The following is a 20703-nucleotide window of genomic DNA, read 5'->3' as shown; positions in this document are numbered from 1 at the left end:
ACTTCCATAAATATCCATAGAAACAGCACAAAGTTTACCAGATTAAAACCAGTATGTACACACACTGGTCTTAAACACTGCATTTATCCTCCCAAACTTATTTATGTTAAAGAAGTTTCCATAATAATAAATGTTTATTGGACTGTCTCCAAGAAGCAGATAATATTACTAATATTGTAGCATTTAAGCCTGTGCATCTCTGTGAAATCTTAGTGTGAATGAGGGCTGTCATTATGCTGTCAAATTGATGCCAATAAACTACCAATTCCAGTTTAATTTATGCAATTAATTTATACACACATTTTTCTAACAAGAAGAAAATGCAAGCAGATTCCATATGAATATTCAAAAACTAGAAATTAAATTGACTTTCAAAGCATGCTGTAATCAAATGCATGTATAATTTGTGAATACAGACCTCCTAAATGTTCTATATTGATGGAATTAGGGTGGGCTTCAATCTTACATGACACAATAAGAGTAAAGACACACTCAGCAAATAAGAGATTCTTTTTCTACAGCTCCTCCCCTCTCTAAATTATAGAAATTAAAATTCAGTACTTTGCATTATTGTGGTGAAGGAAAAAAAAAGTAATTAAGCCCCCTTACCTTCACATCTCTGTGAATTATATTATTATCATGACAGTAACGTAGAGCTTCCAGTATCTGTCTCATGTAATGACTGAAAAAACAAACACATTATGCATGACAAACCTGCAGGAAAAATTACTATACACATTTAACAATCTAAGTATTACAAGTCTAACTGTATAAAACTGATCAACCAATTTAACCTCAAACATACAGAGTTTTGTAGAATGGAGTTTAGGTTTATAGTAGTGAATAATACAATCTAAAGCTTGAGAATTATTCTGACTGAAGATGAGGGAAATTGAAAAAGAAAAATCTGTGTTTTCCAGGTTTTTGTAAAGGTTTCAATATTTTGTAAATGTTCAATATTCAATATGATAAAGAAGTCAGGGACCTTTCATTTTTTTTAGTTAAAAAAAAAAAACACAAAGAAAAAAAGAAAGAAACAAGTGAGTATCAGTGCCTGATTTATCTGAAAAGGACTGCACCAAGGTCTTGGCTTGCTTGGTGCAGACTGGAGAGCATCCTCGTTCTCCACTGTGTCCCAAGGATGCCCAGAGAGATCACTGCCCACAGCAGGGCCAACACCCTGTGCTGCATCAGAGCATCACTGGGGCTCAGGGAGTCCTCTGGGGGCTCCAGCCAGTTAAAGGCAATATTTCTGCCCACAGGAACATCACAATGCACTGGATCAAGCTGCTCAGGGAGGCTGTGGAATCTCCCTCCTTGGAGAGGTTCTAGACCCCACTGGACAAAGCCTGAGCAGCACGATACAAATGCTGTGCTGAGCTGAGCAGGAGCTTCAAACACAGACATGGATGTCTCCTCCAACCCGGCTCACATCATGCTAAAAAATCTGCACTGCTAAGAAAAGCAAACAAAGAATGCTGTGGGCTTTGAGCTCAACTACCAGGCCATTAGGACAGTGGATTTCTTTACCCTTTTGCAATTTTATAGTCTTTCATCTTAGGTAATCTCATAAGTGAAAAGGTGAGGTGACCATAAATACAGTGATACATTAGGGAAAAAAAACCAAACCAACTCCATCTAGAAATAAAAAACCAAACCAACTTCACCAGTAAAATTCTCACCCTGTCAGGTAAGTCACTTAATGCCATCACATGAGAGATCCATAAAGGCAAGCACAGCCAATTAGGTATTAGATGTGAAATACAGTTTTACTCAATAATCTCATCCAACTCTGTAACTAGTAAATGGCAAAATGCTCAAAATTCTACTTTGATTGTGCTAATTATTGCAATAAACATCTAGAGTGTGGAAACAGGATTATTTATAGTACAACTTTTAACTTTTAGCTAACAGATTGTACAACACTATATTCCATTCTTTTCTATTTATCCTGAGGGATTAATTAAAGTTATAATAAATACCTGGCTACAGCTTCACTGTAGACAAATCCAGCATCTGCTCTCTTCACAATTTCAAAACACAGGTCTGCTCCATCCATACTGCACGTAAAAAGAGGCAAAAATGCTTAAAAACTGGTAACTACAATCAATTACATAAAAATGCTTTAAAAAAAATCTATTTATTTCCCTTACATAAATCTTACATAAAGTACTCTAGACACAAGTACAGTGCATTACTCATTAAAACAGCATTTAATGGGTAATCTAATAGAAAATAGCTTGCCACAGGTTAACCATTTTATGTCCCTCAAGTCATGTAACAGTTCTCTAAAAGCATTACCAATACCAAACATTTACTTAATTGCTTAAACTGCTCATTGAACAAGGTGTGCAAGAAAAGTCAATGCCCTGCAAAGAGGACACTGCAATTTAACAATTAGCTCCTGATATTAGGTTAAGTGTGTTCTTATAAGCATTACAAGTACAACTCTATACTAATGACTGTAGTAATAAGAAAATGTTTCTCAATTTGAATTTTAAATGAAGACTTTAAAAATACTCTAGAAACACAGTACAGTCTTGCCAGTTGGCATTGTCCTCTGCATAATTAAGCAGCCAAGATGAGATTTTACAGCTCACAGATACCTGAGAACACTGACAGCCCACATACTGTATCACCAGCTCTGAAACTTGATACCTTTTTCCTCTTCTCCCTCATCTTTCTGATCACCAAACTTCCCACAATGAGCAGCACTACACTTTGGATGGAGATATATTCACAGACCTTAGTCTGAAACTAGGCTGGCATTTCTCTAAATGAAAGCAGCCTGGTGCTGCCCTTCTTTTCCCTCTCCTGAAAGGGACCTAAGATTTTTACCTAGAAATGTTCACAGCCTGATGGGGCAAGAAGAGAGTAACAAGAGTTAACAGGAACAACAAAAATCACATAACTCATGTTAAATAAGGCACTTGCAAAAATATTGAATGTAACGTGACATCTTCGGCCTTCACACCTTTTCTTTTTACACTCCACACAGAATCAAGGGGGAAAAAACCCAAAAGGCAGAATTTCCAGGGCATCTGGACAGCCAGCATTCCCAGGGCTGTTTCAGTGAGTTATTCAGAATATCAGCATCACTTCTGCTTTGTTACATGCCTGCAATGCCAAACTTCTGCTTAGGGAGCCACAAGCCATGTACAGAAGCTTTAATTCCCAAATAAATCCCTACGGTCTCCCTCATGCAAAATACACTATCATGTGGATAGAGCACTGAAAACTGCAAGAGGGACTGGTGACCAAAAGAAAAGCACATTGAAGAGTGCAAAGAGCCCCATACTGCCAAACCATGACTGTTCTTTACTGCATCAATATTCCTCTGTAGGTTTTTTTCCCAGCAGTTTTTCTGTCTTGCACAGCCCCTGACACCAGGTCTGCATACAGGGCCAAATATCACCCAGAGGATATCACAGAGTCCATACATCCCAGAGGATGTAAATATAAAAAATGTAAATATAAATATAAATATATAAATATCACCCAGAGGATATCACAGAGCCCATTCAGCAGCCATGGGGTAGGGACCTGAAATTCAGTGGCTCACTGGAAAAAATCCCTCATGTCAACCTCTCAAACCTCTCTCAAATGGAGAATATACAAAATTTATGATCAGCTACCAAAAATAAGGAGATGGCATTCTCATGAAGCAGCAGAACCCTTTAGAAGACTAATTACTGTACTTTATAACAAGTCAGTGAAATGAAAGATCCAGAGGCACTCAAGCTTTTTAGCAGCATCAATAGTTCCTGAGACAAGGAGGGAGGAGTGTAATGTTTTTACATTAATTTTTCTATTACACAAGGTGTTTATAATCAGTCTGGTCTTTAACATGTTATTTCTACCTCCCACTTACAAATATCAGCATTTTTAACTGAAATTTTGTACCAGTAAGTGCCAGTTTGAATTTCTTCTTGGCAAATATGTTTGAAAGTTTTACTCCATTAAGATGAACTCTGTTGGCCTCCCAAGCACAAATATCAGTCAGGTGTATTTTAATCTCTGACTTTAATTGACCATTTTTTTCAAGACAAAATGTTTTTTAAAGAGAAGACTGTGATTCATGTGCAAAGAGGGATTTTATCACTCCATGTGATAGAATATATTCAATACATGATACTGAATTTTACCTGAAAATCAAGAGACTTTTGTCTAGCTGAGGCTGAAAACAAGCCAGAGTCAACCTCAGTTATAAGAAATCCCAGAAAAGTCAGTGAACCAACAGACTAAAAACTCATCAACAGCGCAATCACAAGATGACTTTGCAGAAACTGAAAGCCTTGTATGATAAAAAAAAATAAAGTTTTTGAATATTGATGGAATGAAAGTTTAGGAAGTCTCAAGGGTTTACAACTATCAACATAAGCATGTGAAAACCACAAAAAACTAAAAAAGATAAGTTCAAATCCACTGAAGTAAACATACAAATATATTCATGCTGAAGCCATAAGTGGATGATGCAAAAACATTTAGGAAAAATCAGAACACGGTCATAACCTGAGAGAATTCCCTGACACCAGCAGAGGGAGCTCATGGAAGGGACATGAACTGACTGGGATGGATGTATTTTAAATAAATAAATAAATATACACAATAAGTAAGTAAGTAAATAAATAAATATATACATACATATATATATATGTGTGTGTATATATATATCTGTATATATGTAAATCTGCTCTGACACCAGCAGTGACTGAAAAGCAGACAGCATACTGCTTAAGAAATGTGTGTTTTGATACTGGGCTATGACAGCTTTGAATTTTGCAGACCTAATAGGATGTGGCTTACAATTTAATTTCTAGATGAAGAATGAGCAAGCTTTAGAAGCCCTGCTTCATTTAGGGAACTGAATTATTACATAATGAAAATAAGAGAAAAAAATTCAGAGTTGACATACTACTCTGAGTTTACTGAGTTTTGTACCACGTATGTTCAAGACTTGTGCACAATGGCATTTTTCCCCTCACCTGGCCAGTTTTTATATATTTGTCATCTTCACTTACCTCAAGCCAACTGCAACCCTGTTAAATACTGCTTTTATGAATTTGAGATTTTAAACCTGAAGCATTTTCACGTTAGCTACATTAAATGGCAAAGCAATAGGTATACAACTATATTTATATATACATCCTAACTGCTAAATCTTAACACATCAATTCTTCTAATGTCCCAAGATATAAATCTCTCTTAGAATACACCAAGAAAAACAAATCCACCTATGTATAGTGGTGAGACAATACTCTGCAAATTACCAAATTATCAAGGTATTTTGGAAAGCACTCACTGCTCCTGTATCTGAGCTCTTCAGCATGGAAGTACTCTCAGTCCATATATACTAAGGATAAACTACAAATAATGTACTCATAAATCTAAAATCTAGTTTTCAGACCCTTCAAAATGAACATTTGCTTTCTTTTAGAAATATTGCAAGTAGCTCTGACCCTTCTCAAAGTACTCTCACTGATAAAAACCAATGATCATTAGGAAAAAATGTAATAAGCAACAGAATATTAAGTGACACTTGTATACCACAGAGAAAGCAGTATTCTAAATTAAACCAGGAGGCTGATGGGGGATCTCACCAGTCTCTACAAATGCCTGAAAGAGGTTGTAGCCACGTCAGGCTCAGTTTGTTCTCACAGGTAACAAAAGCAATCAGAAAAGGCAAAATGGCCTTGATTTGTGCTCGGGGAGGTTTACATTGGATAGCAGTAAAAATTTCTTTACTGAGAGGGTTGTCAAGCATGAGAACAGGTTGCCCAGGTTAATGGTGCAGTCACCATCCCCTGAGTTCTTTAAAAAATGTGTAGATGAGGAGTTTAGGGACCTGGTGTAGTGGTGGACTTGGCACTGCTGGGTTAATGGTTGGACTTGATCATCTTACGAGGTCTTTTCCAACAGAAATGACCTCATGATTCTATACAGCTGCCAGCAAATGACATCAAAAATGGGAAAGAAAATTGCAACCTTATTATTGAGAGTAGAATTGGCCTTTCCCAGATGTAAGGTGTCTCCAGAGCCTCCAAGGGATCATTTCCTTCAGAGTAAAGAGCCTCTCTAGGGGGCAGCTGGGATGTGTGTGAGGGAAACCATTTTGCACAGGTACATCCTCTCTCATTTGTTATACAGTAACACCTAAATACTTTTAAAATAATATTTTCAGCTTAGCAATAAGGCCTTCTGAGATAGGGTCTGCTTCTTACTGCACACATGCACTTCATCTATTATGGCCACCTGCTTCACTGCAATTTATTACAGCAGCACCATGCAGCCTGCTGGTAATCTGAGATACAGGCCATTCTAAAGAGTGCTTGAGCTTGTGTATGAATAAGGGGTTCAAAATAGAGCTCATTTTTTGGTGTTAAACCTCATTGCTACTGTGCATCTTCATCAGTGCTTCTATGAATCACGGTTTGATTTTTAAAACATTTCTTTTCACAAAAGCTTTCAAAATTGGGCACAAATTGTACATTTTCCTGAGTGGTTCAATCAGTTGTTCCCAGGTACATGCTACATTTGCTTATTTCACTTGAACTTTTCCTGTATCAATAGGTTTGGCAAGATATTCAGGGTTCTAGCAGCTGCCCCATGCAGCTCACAGCCTATGAACAGCAATGTACCATTTATGTGCAAGTGATGGCACCAAGGTTTAGGTCTGGTTATTCCACACATTTTATGTGCTGGGCCTGCCTTAGTTTCCATGCAAAGCACCTGCCAGCCCACAAATCACTCATCACAGATGGGTTTATGTCTCCTCTGCAGATCTGTGTTATCTTCCCCTTTTCAGTCCCTTCAGAGTAACTAGACCCTAATGAAATATATTTTATTACTGTAGACAGAAATTTGCTGCGAATCAGTTGAGCTGGTTACAGTAACAGCATAATGAACAGAAAGCAGTATGGAGGAAAATGAATTACCTACATGTACAGCGATGCTTTTGTGCTAACTCCAAGTTTGTTTTTCTGGTCACAGCTACAGAGTGTGCCCCTAACAGCTCAGACTCAGACCATGCAGTCTCACTCCACACAAACACCAGTCTGCTGTGAATCCCTTTACCAAAACATCCGCCCAGCACAACACATCCTGCCACAGCCCTTCCATTCCCTCCCACATCTCAAGCACAGGTGCTCCTCCTGCCTCATTTTCTATCACTGCCACAAAGGACTGATGATTTTTTGTGTACAAAGGAAACAAGGACATACATATAATAAACAATCATCATCCCTCAAATAATTTAGCTTTGTAATTCCTTCTTTTGTGTGGCCTGAAGTCAGGTGCAGTGTTTGTGTAGTAATTCTAATTGTTCAGACTTGCTTTTTATGTGTACAAACATAAATTATAATAGGGTTGTCATTAAAAAATAATTACTACTTTTGTCTCATATTTCTGAACTATCAGCATGTTAAAAATAGAAGCAACCCCTTTTTTTTTCATTTCAGAATCTTGTTAATTATCTGAGTGTGACTACCCAAGGTGTCCATAATTATTTCATAATAGGGTAATTAAAGTGTCTCGGTCAATGCTTTGGGATTCTCAAAATAAAATGCAAGTCAGTATTGAATCAAAATGTACAGAGAGGAAAGCATATAACAATTATTTCACAAAACTGTAGGCTTATAAACTCATTTAAAAAATACAGAAGACTTGCAAACAACAATTTTCTGCTTTACCTAATGTTTTTATTGTGGATTTTCTACTACCTCAGTGGTAAAACATGTGAGAATTATTTTTTATGTGGACATCTCAAATCAAATTCTTGGCTCTAGTGGGTAAGCCAGTTTTACCTAACAAACCTGTGTGATGTGGTTACTCCAACATCAGCAGCTCAAATCCACCAGAAAACACAATGGAGGAAGATCAGAGAAATTTAGGAGGTACAGTTAGATATGCCCAGACTGACTAGGAATGAATATATGGGGAGCATAAAAGGAAGAGATGGTAGGCAGAGAGAAAGAAGATCAAATCCAGAACATGCACAAAAGACCATTTCAACATGGCTGGTTGTATCCTTCCCATTTAGATAAAACCTATCTCAAGAAGAACTAATAATTTGCTCTCAAAGAAAGAATGTGATAATTTCAGGGCTGCCCCTCTTCTTTGTTTCTTGATGTTGAATAAAAATACCTGTCCATTGCTGAAAAGTCATGTTTTCTTTCTCCTTACCACTAAACTTTTACATTCAAGCTTTCAAAACAAATCTTGTAGACAAAAGCCTCTTTTCATATATTGTGAACAGGTATATTGATTTACAAGAACACTTAAAAACACCAATAACTTTACCTTCTTATCTAATAATAGGAAAGCAGTGCCAAAGAAGTAACAGTGTGGAAAGAAATAAATAAAATTTCACAACTGGAACAAAATACCCTCAGTTACCCGAAGATGATGTCTACCAGCAGATTTTCAACTCATTCTTTTACCCTGCAGCCATCAAAAAGATCATGCCTGTCTTTGGAAAGCCCTGATGTTCACCACTTAGACAGTGGGATACTTGGGTTTTTTTATTTGGGACAATCTTGACTTGCCAGAAGTAAATATTTTCAAACTACTCAAGCCCTCTGAGCTACAAAACCTACAGGTATGAGCAGCCATACTTGTAGGATTTTATTTAGCAAATGACAACAGGGAAAGGTGGAATCAAGGAGAGAAACTTACAACTCAAAGACCATATAAAGCATTCCATCTGAGCTGTATGTCTCCAACAGTTCAACAATGTGAGGATGCTTCAGCATGTGACAAATACTGGCTTCTCTCTTCAGATCTGTGGAAGATAAGAAGGTAGTTGCAGGTTAGCTATATATTCAAGCTGTTCAGAACACAATGTTTGAAAAGATGTACACATTTGAAATTTCTAAAAAATTCATTAATCTTTATAAAGAACTCTGACAAGATGATACTTAATTATGCTTAATTCAAATACATATCTCTCAAAATTTAATAGATTATTGAATTCACATATTAATAGAAGATCTCCTTGGTCATAGACTGAAGAACTCTACAGAAGTAAGTTCTTTGAATGTACAGTGGCAGACTACACTGAGATTTTCATCCTAAATATTTAACAATGCTGCAGAATTACCTCCAAATGCACAAGAAAGACTTTCACCACACTACAGAATTACTAATCAGTGGAGGTCTCTCAATCCTCTGCTCAAAGCAAGGTAAACTGGAGCAGATTGTGCAGGGCCACACCCAGCTGAGCTCTGAACATGTCCAGGTGTGGAAACTCTACAACCTGCCCAGAAAACCTACACCAGTACCTGATCATCCTCAGAAGTAAAGAAGTGCTTTTTTATAGTTGAATTTCTTGCCGTTTACTTCTTCAATAGTATTTATTTTAAAGTCACATTATATGAAACGGCACTGGCATAAATTTTAATCAGCATAAATTAGTTTGCATCTCTGCTCTAGAGAAGAGTGAATAAAGCAGGAAAAGTTGCAGCTAAAAGAAGAGCAGAAACCATCCTGAAATCTCTCAAAGCTTACAAGATTTTGTTTTAAACAACTCCTACTTTTTCTGATCAATCTCACAGATCAATCCTTCTGCACAAAAAGAAATGCAAAAAACCAAACCACGCTGAATTAATTTTCTTTCTTCTTTGTTGAAACAATTTGGTATTTTTGTTATTTAATCATCCTTAAACTATTTTTCTTTTAACTTATCTACTTGTATTCTAGAAAGAATAGCAAAATCTTGAATGAATAGCTTTGATGATAATTTGATAAGTGAGGAAAATATCAGTCTGAATTCTGAAGCAAGCATTTTACTTTTCTATCCTCTTTCCCTGCAGCTGGTTATCGATCAAGAATGACCTACACATGAATTTATGGAGAAATAAAAATATCATTTCTTGGTTTGAGAATATTCACCATATAATTGGGCTACACTAGAAAGAAAATTACAATGCACTATTTTCACATGTGCCCTCCTATGTTCTTAACACGAATCAATTATATTGAAAAATGCAAGCAGCAAGATGAAGATTCCTTTATGTGAAACATTTAACAGGTAACTCAGATTTATGCTAGACTCTGGATCTTTCAGCCATCTATAAATTCAAATGAAAAGCTGATAGTTTGGAAATGACTGAATTTCAATCCAAGAAAAATGTTCAGATCCATGAAGTGCAAATTTTGTTACCAGAACTTTCATGTGACACCTGCATTATGTGTCCCCTCCCTCAGAACCTTGCAAATGCAATCTAAAAGCAAAATGACAGAGCAATGCTTTAGAAACCACCATGTAATGGCACCTTAGGAGCTGCAAGCTGAACAGCAAACAGAAGTATCATTCAGTGATACAGAAGAAATTTTGATAAAGAAATTAATGTAAAATTTGGCCTTTATTTGTCCATCTATTTATTTAGATGAAATTCTACAACCTAAGGAAACAGCAGCATGTCTTTCACTATGGAGAATACTCACAGTATCAGTTCTTACACCACCTTCATGCACAATAACTACTAAAGCCACACTGTAACCTTCCCTTCCATCACATTAGGCAATGATTTGACACTAAATGGTTCCCATCCCTTTCCTAGGCAGAGGGGTTCACTGAAGTACACATCCAATCCTTTCCAAACAGGATCAGAGATGAGCACTCTGAGGAGCAATGCAAGGGAATGAAAAACTGTGATTCTGTGAATGACTATGATCTTCAGAAAATAGGCTGCCTGAATTTTGTCTCTCCCTTTGTAACAACTTCAATGCTGCCACACTTCACCATGGATCTGATACTTATTTCAGATGGAAAGCCAAGTGAAAATATTCAACATGAAATTGCAGGAAAGTTCTGCTTTATTTACAGGCAAAATCGTGCTCAAAATAGTTTATTTTGGCTGCTCCCTTTATTAATATTTTGTGGGCTTTATTGGAAAGGAATTAGAACTGAAAGGAAGAAAGTATATGCTGCCATTTCCCTCATTCCTCTGTGTAATATTGGATGAGTGCAGCAATTGCTCAGACTGAGCACCAGCACATGAGGAAGGAGAAACAAAGTGGAAAATAAAATCTCCAAACAGGAAAACAAATGAATAGAAGTTACAGAACAAGGCTCTTTATGACTAAGGGGTCTTGGGGCTAAGAGCAGAACAAAGTCCTATTTTAAACACAGCAGGGACTTGTTCAACAGTAGGCCTATTAAGAAAAAGAAAAGGAGGTATAAAGAGACAGACAAGCACATGCCACACTGATTCAACAAAGCCACAGGGCAGGAAAGAGATGATGGATTTTGAAGTACATTTGGATCATGACCCAAAGGCCAAAATAAGTCATGTTTAAGACCAGTAAAAAGGAAAGGGGAGGAGGAGAAAAGGCAGAGATGACAACTATGTTTTATTGTTTGCACTTAAAAAATGACATCAGCATCTACTCAATCCTTTAGCAAATGCCTTTTTTAGACTGAATTAAATTTTACCTCTGCAAGTCAAAGAGGTAAATAAAGTGCCAAGTACCCAGAGACACATTCTGAATCCAACACAAACCCAAGCAGATGCTCACTTGCACCAGGTGATTAAGGATATCCCAAAAAAATCCCATTATTGTCTTGTGAGCCACAATATTATCTGAGGCATCATTCTGAATACCACATTGTATGAACTATTTGCTACCTCCTGTTAAGTTTTCTAAACTTCTGGTGAGTATTTGAGCCATGTTGTGTAGTAATAAAGGTCACAGACACACTTCCCATATTCAAATTAACCTTTCATAGTCCAGATGCTTACAAAAGATTCAAGACAACTCTAGAATCTGCCAATGGAGCAAGTTGGCTTTAAGCAGCAAGAGGTGTCATTTAGCAGTGGTCAGTGTCCCATATTTACAGCTGTCTCCTCCACAAGTAAACAACATTTAGCTGAAAGAACACACCCTGTAGGTCTTGGAATCTAAACCAAACTGTCATCTGTTAGTGGCTGGACTATTTAACTTCATTTGAATCCTTTCTGAACCTTCATCTGTTCATTTTTCTCTTGTTCTTCATATGGCTGAAGAAATTACTTTCTGGTTCATTCTTTAATCCTTCCCTGCCAGCACTTTTTTCAAAATTAAACATAATTGACAACAGGGATAATAAATAGAACTGCAAGTTTTAAAAGCACAAGTTTTATAAGTTTCTTTACCAGCTGCATGAAAGGTATTGTCACACAACCAGGAAGAGGGACAAAAACCTAGTGTTCCATTTAACTTGTTTAACACACAGGCTCATACTTTACATCACAATTTAAAAAGCATTTACAAGCTATCCTTTTACACAACTGTTACCAATAAATGTTCCAGAATTTCAGTCTGTTTACAAAACTTTGAGGTTTTTTTTAGCAACTGGAGACATGTTAAAGTTTCCATTTTAGACCTGGCTACTTATTTAGGGAGGCACTCAAGTTGTTTAAAGGGCAGAAAAGTTCAGACTTTAGTAACAAAGAAGAAAAGTTCAAAGATGGAAAAGAGAATTCCCAACCATAATCAGCACACAGAAAAAATGCAGCCTCATGTGTGGATACCAACACTGAAAGTGAATTGCTGGATGCACTAAAAAAGATAACTGCTCTATATAATTGCACAGAAAGATATATCAGTCTTTGATAAAAAACATAAAACATGAGTATTACTTAAAATTCCCATGGGAATTAACAACCTAATATCCTACACACCTCTGAGAATTCTGGCAAACACCTAATTTCCTTTCAAAATCTGATACCCAAGGTTTTAAAACACCTCAAATATACTGAACACATTTTCAAAGTATGTTAATGGAAGAATTAGATGATCTCTAGCAGCCTACATAATAGCACCATTTCATTATTTTAAAAGTAACATGCACAGACTGCAGCAGCCCCATCTTTTTTTGGGACAGACAGCTCCAAGTTTCTTAGCAAGATGGAAGACATGTTATTTTTATGTATACACAATTCATTTTTATACATACACCATTCTGATTTTCCAGGTTCAGTCCTTTAAAGGATTAGTTTTCCAGCCACAGCTTGGCCATCACAGTATTTTGAAAGGAAGTACTTCAAGAGTAAGCTTCTTGCTTAAACTGCTTCTGTATTTTTTTACAGCAAGATATGATTATTTATAACTTAAATAGATTTGGTAGTACTGAGTTTTAAAGGGAAATCAATATGCTTTGTTCACTTGGTTATGTCATTCTCACCAACCATCCTTAGGTGAGCATCATGGAGAAGCTCCTGACCACCCAAATGGAATTCTTCCAGAAACAGCTAAACTGAACTGTGTGTCTTGAAATGTGCCTGATGCACCACCTGAAGCATGGACAAGGGAGACACTGAGATCTCAGCCCCAGCTGTTTCACCCTACACACAATTGTCCTGTGGATTATTAGCCTTTGCTAGATGTTAAACTCCCACTCAGCTGGGCAGGGGTAGAAAATACATGTAACAAGAACAAAAAAACCTCATGGGTTGAGATAAATACAGGGAAATCTGGCTGTAAATAACTGATAAACAAACACTCTTCATGAAATTAACTTTTTTTTTTGCCAATTAAAAGAAGATAAACACGAAACCAAGAAATCTCCCCCCCTCCTTTCATGGGCTTACCTCCACTGCTTCACTTCAGCCCCTCGAGCCGCAGCTGTGAGGGGTGCAGGGGTGAGGGCCATGCTCTCACTGCAGGCTCCTCTGCTAGCCCAGCAAGGGCTCTCCATCTGCTCTGCCATGGTCAGTCTCCTCCTTCCCTGCCCTTGCTGTGCCCTCTTTTTGTTCCACACTCCCTACACTTTGTCCCAGGGTTCCCTACCCCTCCTGAGATGTATCTGCACAAAGCACCACACACGAGGCTGACGGGTTCAGCTTGGGCCCACTGGGGCTGTCTGGGAAGCCACAGGCCCGAGCCTCTTCCCACAAAGGCTGTCCCTGCACCCTCCTGTCATCAAAAACTTGCCACTTACATTTAATCCAGACCTAATTCCCTTTCTGCTGCAGACACCACACACTTCTGCCTCAGATCATCCTGTAACAGCCCCGTGGAACATCCTGCACAACACCAAATTCCAGTTTAACCAATCACACCCTACCTGAGGTGACACTTCCAGGGAAATACTGACTCCAAAAATTTCCCTGTCCTCTCTCTTTGCCCATTCTTGCTGCTCTCTGAAAATTACTTCTAGGCTCTATTATTCTAATAATACATCAGAGAAGTCATAAAAGCTCTCAGTGCAGCCAACACACCGCAACAGGAACGAGGAGCTGGAGGTGGGAACATCCTGTATTGCCACTGGCAGTGAACCTCCTGTGCTGCAGAACCACAGCAATGTTTCAGCCCCAAAGATTTGTTCTTTTTAAGTATTTTTTTTTCCTTCCACGAGAGAGTATTCCCCTTTCCCTTAATTATAACAGCACTTCCTGTCTTCCTGGGACACGTGAGTGATTCCTCATCACACAGACACATCCGACCAGTTAATGACTCCTTGCCTCAACAAGCACTAAAAGCTTTTCCAGCCTCTCCTCCCACACACCTTGGGGTGGCTGAGGCTCTGGGGTAGCCAAGCTGATTTAACTGCTGGCTGTTTCCCCCCTCATCCCACACACATTCCTGCCCTCTGTTCCAGCAGCCTGCAGCTTGTCACACCACACACCAAAACCATTTCAGTGTTAACTCAGTTAAGGAAAATATAAATTTATTTTTGTCTCCACTGGGTCGCTGTTTTTGCAGTTTTAGCACAGGAAATGGCTCATGAGCAACCTCAATTATGGAACTTGACTTAAAAGAAAGAGAAGGAATATGGAACAAGTAACACCTTTCCCTGAAAGTTTCTCCACTGTCACCAAATCCTTATTGCATAATCCATCTGAACCTTAGCAAACATGCTCAAAACATGCACCAAAAAGAACCAAATGCATGGAGAAAAAAAAAAAAGAAACAAAGGGCTGGAGTGGCCCTTAATAAAAACACCATGGGAATCAACAAGCACAGTGGCAATGTGAGAGAATCCATCTCCCATCAGTATATTTTGTTTTAATGCTACTGTTTGCAAACAAATGCTGGCATGAAGCAAGAACAACAAAATGCAGTTACAGTTAATATTTCCCTTTCTGTGATCTCCATGAAGAAACCCATGGAAATAATCAGTTAGTGGAATTAGACTTTGTAGATGTTTGCTAAATTTTGAGTAACTTTCACTTGCTACTCTATTCTTTCTCAGTGTTTGGACACAAATATAAACACGTTAATGGCTTTTTAGCTGGAGCTGGAGGTCTTGGGAGACTTAAAGGCAATTTTTCTTCCTCAATTTATACTCTGTTAGCTATGATGAACATGAAACTAACTGGGTGTGAAAAAAATCCCACTTTTCTCTCAACTTCTGATACAGGCACCAGACTTGTCCAGAGTCAAGTATCTGACAGATAGTGTACGTTGGTTTCCATGATTGTATCTGCGAAAAAAAACCCTTTCCTTTTATTCACTTCCTCATTTTTACTGACATGCAAATAAGCAATGCTTCATAAATAATATGGTGTATTTTAGGAAATGAATCCACTTGAACTAATAAAAACCTTTAAGAATACCCAAAAGACTATTTAACAGCTGCCTACTGCAGATGATCTAAACCCATTTCATTTAATTAAATAGTAATTCTTAGCAACTTTTTACAAAGCACCCACCACATTGAAAAAAAATCTAACATTTTCCAAGGAAGAATAAAGATTAGATATCTCTCATCTAAGACTTTCCACATTCTATGTCCTCTTGGTTAATACTCAACAGCAGGTTCAGAGGTAGGGGGGAAAGGGAAAGAAGAAACATAAAAATGTGAAAGCAACACTTTCTGGATTATTATTGTTTTTTAATTAATTATATGCACAATCTGTCTTTTCTCTACAGCAAAGCAGCAGTTTCTGAAGTGCTTCACAAACTCAAGAAAGAATATAACAATCAGAAGAAGGGTTAAAAACTCCATAAATTAATTTTAAAAGGAGTAGAGAGGGTTCTCTCTGTCATGAGGCTGGCCTTCCAAATAGAAATGGAATTGTTGCTGAAGACATTTTACAACCTGTGCTGTAAAAATTGAAACACTTCTAATGTTGCACTGTTTTCAATAATTAATGAAAGGAAATTGAAAATAGCCATTGACTCTCAAGCTGTGATCGATCAAGTTATGAAAGCAGGTTCACTACTGATATCCACATTTATTAAATCCCACGTTCCCACCTGTTTCCCAGCACTGTGTAACAGCCTGAAACCCAACACCTTCCCAACAGACCACAGGTTTTTACACTGCAAACCACAATTTTAAACACTTTGTGATACAATGAGTTCCTTAAAAGAATGAAGTGCAGCAGCAGATCTGTCAAGAGTATGCCGTGAAATTTCTTTTAGAAACAAACAAAAATAAAACAGAGAAATAATTTGCCATAAGGTGTGCATTTGATAAAATAATTCTACATGCTGGCTGGAGCACTAAACTGGCAAAATTTTCACCTCTGTGGTCACAGTGGACTTTACTGAAATAATTGCAACGCTGTAATTTCATAAAGTTACACTGACTGTGCTTTCTTCTACTGAAAACTAACACTTTAAAGTAGCAGCCCCATTAAATGCAGCAATTGTTCCCTCTTTGTCAGCTCCTTCTCCCCCCCTGCAGCATCTTTCCCGTCAGGCTGGTGCAACGCTTGTGCAACTGCATTATTAACACAATCAAGGAATGATCCACCTCAACTGCAAACAATCCTTTTCCCACCTCAATGCAAACAATCCTTTTCCCTCTGCCCTTGGTGGAGCCCTGGTTGAGCTGTTTTTCCACCAGACTGGTTCTGGCTCGTCTTGGGAGCCTGCACAAACACCTCTGAGCACAACAGCATTGATAGCCTGGCAATAGAAACAAATGGCCAGATTACAGCAGCAAAACACATCTGACAATATGTCAAATCTCAACAGTTTGTACATTGCTGTCCTTCTCCTAATGAGTAAAGAAGCCACAAAACCAGCTTTCACAATATTATCAAGAATTGCTAACTTGCCATAGTTTTAGGTTTTCATATGCTTAACTACACCTCAAATTAAACTGAGACATGAACTTTAGGTCAGGTGATGTTTCTTTTCCCCCTCTGCAGTGTCCAGTTTGTGCAGCTCCACGTGGACCCGTGCCCCTGCAGATTTCTCACTAGGTGGCAACACAGCTCCAGCTTTGATCCATGTGCAGTCAGCAGCTGAACACACACAGAGCCTGCACGGATTCAGCTGCAAAGAGCTTTGTGTTTGGCCAGCTCTGAACCCTTGATCTGACTAATGACATGTACAGCTCAGGCCAAAGAGCAGAGAAAAGATGCCAGTCAAAAATATTTAAGGTACATCCAGGGCTAAGTGCCTTTTCATCCAGATTCTGTGCAAGACCAGTCTCTGCTCTGCTTCCAACCAGAGAGGCCACACACCAGTATCCCACTACACTACACACAATGAGGAGGTGTATAACACAACCGGAATATGTTTAGTTTGCTCTCACAAACCAGAAATTCTTCATTTAATCCACAAACTATAACACAGTCTGTGTTTATTGCTATAAAGTCTAGCAAAAAGCTTTAGAAAGCTAAAACCTGCAAGTAGTTCATTTTAAATCACTGGAATTTCTCCTTTTTCAAAGGTTAATCATCTAGAGCGGAGTTCTTTGTTGCATCTTTTTGTACATTTGTTCGTTTCTAGAGGGTTCTTTTTGCTGCAGGTGTATGTATGTGTGTGTTCAGGGTTTCTCTCCAGCCTCTGGCCATGGCAGCACAGGCAATGCATTATCTCAGAATGTGCTAAAAGCATTATTACCAATGTTATGCTTAGATTGGCACAACGTTTTTGTGCCAAATGTTGATATCTTCTGGCCAGAATTCACTTAGGCTGATCAGGTTAACTAAAGGTTACAGACATTGCAGTCCTTTAAGTGAGTTTTTAGTACTCATGTACTAAAATGTAATGACATTAAATCAAGTAAGTGCCCTCAGAGGCAATGGAACATTATCAAGAAGAGGATGTTAGCTGATCCTGAAAAATTAAGTGATTTCTCTGCTGATCATTCTAATATTTGAAGGTTTTTGGCTTTTCTTTGTTTGAAATGTCTTTTCTTCTGTGACTTAGCCTTTACTTAAATGTAATGACAGGCAAATTTACTTTTTGGTATTAAGAGAGAATCTCAGTTTTACAAGAAAACCTCTGGTATTTTAAAGATACAAAGGAAATCTCTTCATAAGACGTTCAGCTAGTCTAGACAAACTGTCTGTAACTCCTACTCAAGGAAGGGTTAAATAATCCATCACACTGCTTCTGCTGCTGAACACCAACAGTCAGAACAGCCCAAAGGCACCCACAAAGGGAACTGACTGCCTAAGATGCTTCTCATGCAGACAAATGTACTTGTTTGCTGTGATCAAAGTCTCTTTGGTCTTGAACTGCTGGGCTCTGCACAGCCAATACAAAACAAAGCCAGTTGCACACTAATGCCAGAAAGGAAATCATCTCCTTTACCCAAGTCTAGACAAACCAAGCAGCAGCAGCATCTACAATTTACTCCAACTCCACAGTGCCACAGAGCTCAGTGACTGACAGTGTTTTAATGGGCAAACAGCTCAGGTTAATTTAGTTTTTCTCAGGTAAAATAGTACAAGTTGCAGTAAATGCTGCTGTGAGGGACAGCTGAATTCTCAAAGTCCCTGCACAGCACAAGGAACTCAGCACAAACAGCACCTACAGTGCACCCTGAGTAACAGACAACCACCTAGCAAATGTAAGAATGATGCCAATTCTGTTCTACTTGGAAATTGTGTAGTGGAATGATGTCTGAATGCTGGAGAACAACTACCATAGCAAAACTTGTTTTCTGGTTCAGTGACAGAACAATGTCAGGAACCAGAAAATTCTTCTCAGGCAGTAATAATCCAGGATATAAGAAAATTTAATTTTGGTTTGTTCCACTTCTGCACATGCTTCTCTTTGCAATTATTACCAAAAGCCAAAAGAATTTTTTTTTGTTTTCTTTGTTAACTGACATGTTATAAAGCCAGTTTTGTGAAACTGGTGTGCACGTCTTAGTTCAGTCATTTAAAAAATTCACTACAGAATGAACTTTTTAGCAGCACTTTCAGAATTCCATACCAACAAACCAACAAAGTTTTAATTATACTTGCTGCTACTTACCAAATATCCATAAAGTACTTCTGCATACCAAGTTTGTAATGCTTTTAAGAAGCACATTGCCCCTTTTCTGCTTGTGCACTTGCAATACTCCTCCAAGCCTCTGAAACCAATGCTTTTAAAACACATTCTCCTCCTTTCACTCCACAGAAATCAGATGTTAATGATGAAGGCAGTGCAACTGAGCTCAAGCCTGTTTCTAGCAACATTGAGGTCACAGCTCAAGGAATAAGGTTTTAACTTGCCTGACTTGTCTCTGATTTTACAAGAGGCTGAAAATACCACAAATCTTTACAGACTGTCACTTATGCTTTCCTTTCTAAAACAGGTTAAGCTTACAGAGGTAACATACCCCCATAAAGAACCAATCCAGTGACAATTTTGCCTATTAACTGAGTCCCAGCACAATTACAGGTCATCAAAGAAATATTTTCTTTCATAACATTCACACACTTCTCATGTTATTTAAAGGACAATTTCTCTTCACCAACACAGACAGGAAGAGTTTTTCTTCTTTAATCTCAGCCAAGCATTAAGGAAATAATATTTCATTTCCCTTCTTTATTATCTGGTGATAAGCAAAAAACCACCTAAAATTCATACTTAGCAAAAATTGAGTTAGAACTCAACTAGTTAGTTTGATCAGCTAAAAAATCTGTGAACTTGGAAATTGTATTGAAGTAGGAGATGGGACTTGCAAACAGTGCACCTGCATGGCTTTTTACCTGACTTTTGAGAGAGTTTCCCACTGCCTCTGAACTTTCATGTGATGCCAACAGCAAAAATCACATTGTAATACACAATTTCCTTCACTGTCACAGGGTATTTTAAGGGACTGACATGGATATATAAAGCTTTGTAGTAACCAGCTGGGAATAATGGACAGCTCCTCGTGCTAGACAGAGCAAAGATTGTTTAAGTACTTGCATATAAACCCTTTCAAATTGCATGAGCCTTTCCCAGGTGCTAAGAGGTTTGATTCAAATCTGTTCAAATTTCTTTCACAAGTGTCCAAATTTGAAATGATGATCCATCACAGACTAAGAACAAACCTTTATAAATTCTGCCCGTTTTTCTTGCTCTAAAGTGCAAGAGCAACTAAGCTTGTATATATATGAAATTATCAAAACATATATCCACAACTATACTTTAGAAGTCCACAGAAGTAAAATAACTGATAATAATCTGTATCCTCTCTGCAAAATAGCTTTACAAGAGCACTGTAAGAAACTGTTAGCAGGGTTCTTTTGTTAAAATAAACCCACATTTCCTTTCCTCACAAGTTAAATGCCTGACAAGGATAAAGAATATCACTGACATGATAGGGTACATGGAAATGTAAAACGTGACACATCAATCATCTGAGTTAAGGAGGGCCCTGACCCATTCCACAGACTTTTTAGAGCACCTTTCCTGTCTGCACAACAAAAATTAAAACTATTTCTTAACATGACAAGGCACAACTCTTAGGCTGAACGCAGCCTTGTCTGGATTCTGAGAATAATCTGAAGCACAGGGAGTTGCACAAAGTGTTCTCCCCACCCTTTCTTGAAGGAA

At 38.0% G+C, this 20703-nt stretch overlaps 1 protein-coding gene across 7 annotated transcripts in view; it reads right to left on the bottom strand.

Moving 5' to 3' along the window:
• Nucleotides 1-20703, bottom strand: part of CASK (calcium/calmodulin dependent serine protein kinase) — a 188638-nt gene that overhangs the window by 100178 nt on the left and 67757 nt on the right. For all 7 annotated transcript variants that reach the window (XM_036391791.2, XM_036391817.2, XM_036391774.2 and 4 more), the window contains exons 3-5: nt 8674-8779; nt 1983-2060; nt 610-682 (exon numbers count right to left, since the gene is read on the bottom strand). In XM_036391791.2, coding sequence (XP_036247684.1) covers nt 610-682; nt 1983-2060; nt 8674-8779 — 257 coding nt within the window. The remainder of the gene's footprint in view (nt 1-609; nt 683-1982; nt 2061-8673; nt 8780-20703) is intronic.

This window comes from Molothrus ater, chromosome 2 (assembly GCF_012460135.2).
Source record: "Molothrus ater isolate BHLD 08-10-18 breed brown headed cowbird chromosome 2, BPBGC_Mater_1.1, whole genome shotgun sequence".
NCBI classification, from domain to species: Eukaryota; Metazoa; Chordata; class Aves; order Passeriformes; family Icteridae; genus Molothrus; species Molothrus ater.
Note: the sequence above shows the minus strand (reverse complement) of the source record. Positions and strands in the feature narration are given on the sequence as shown.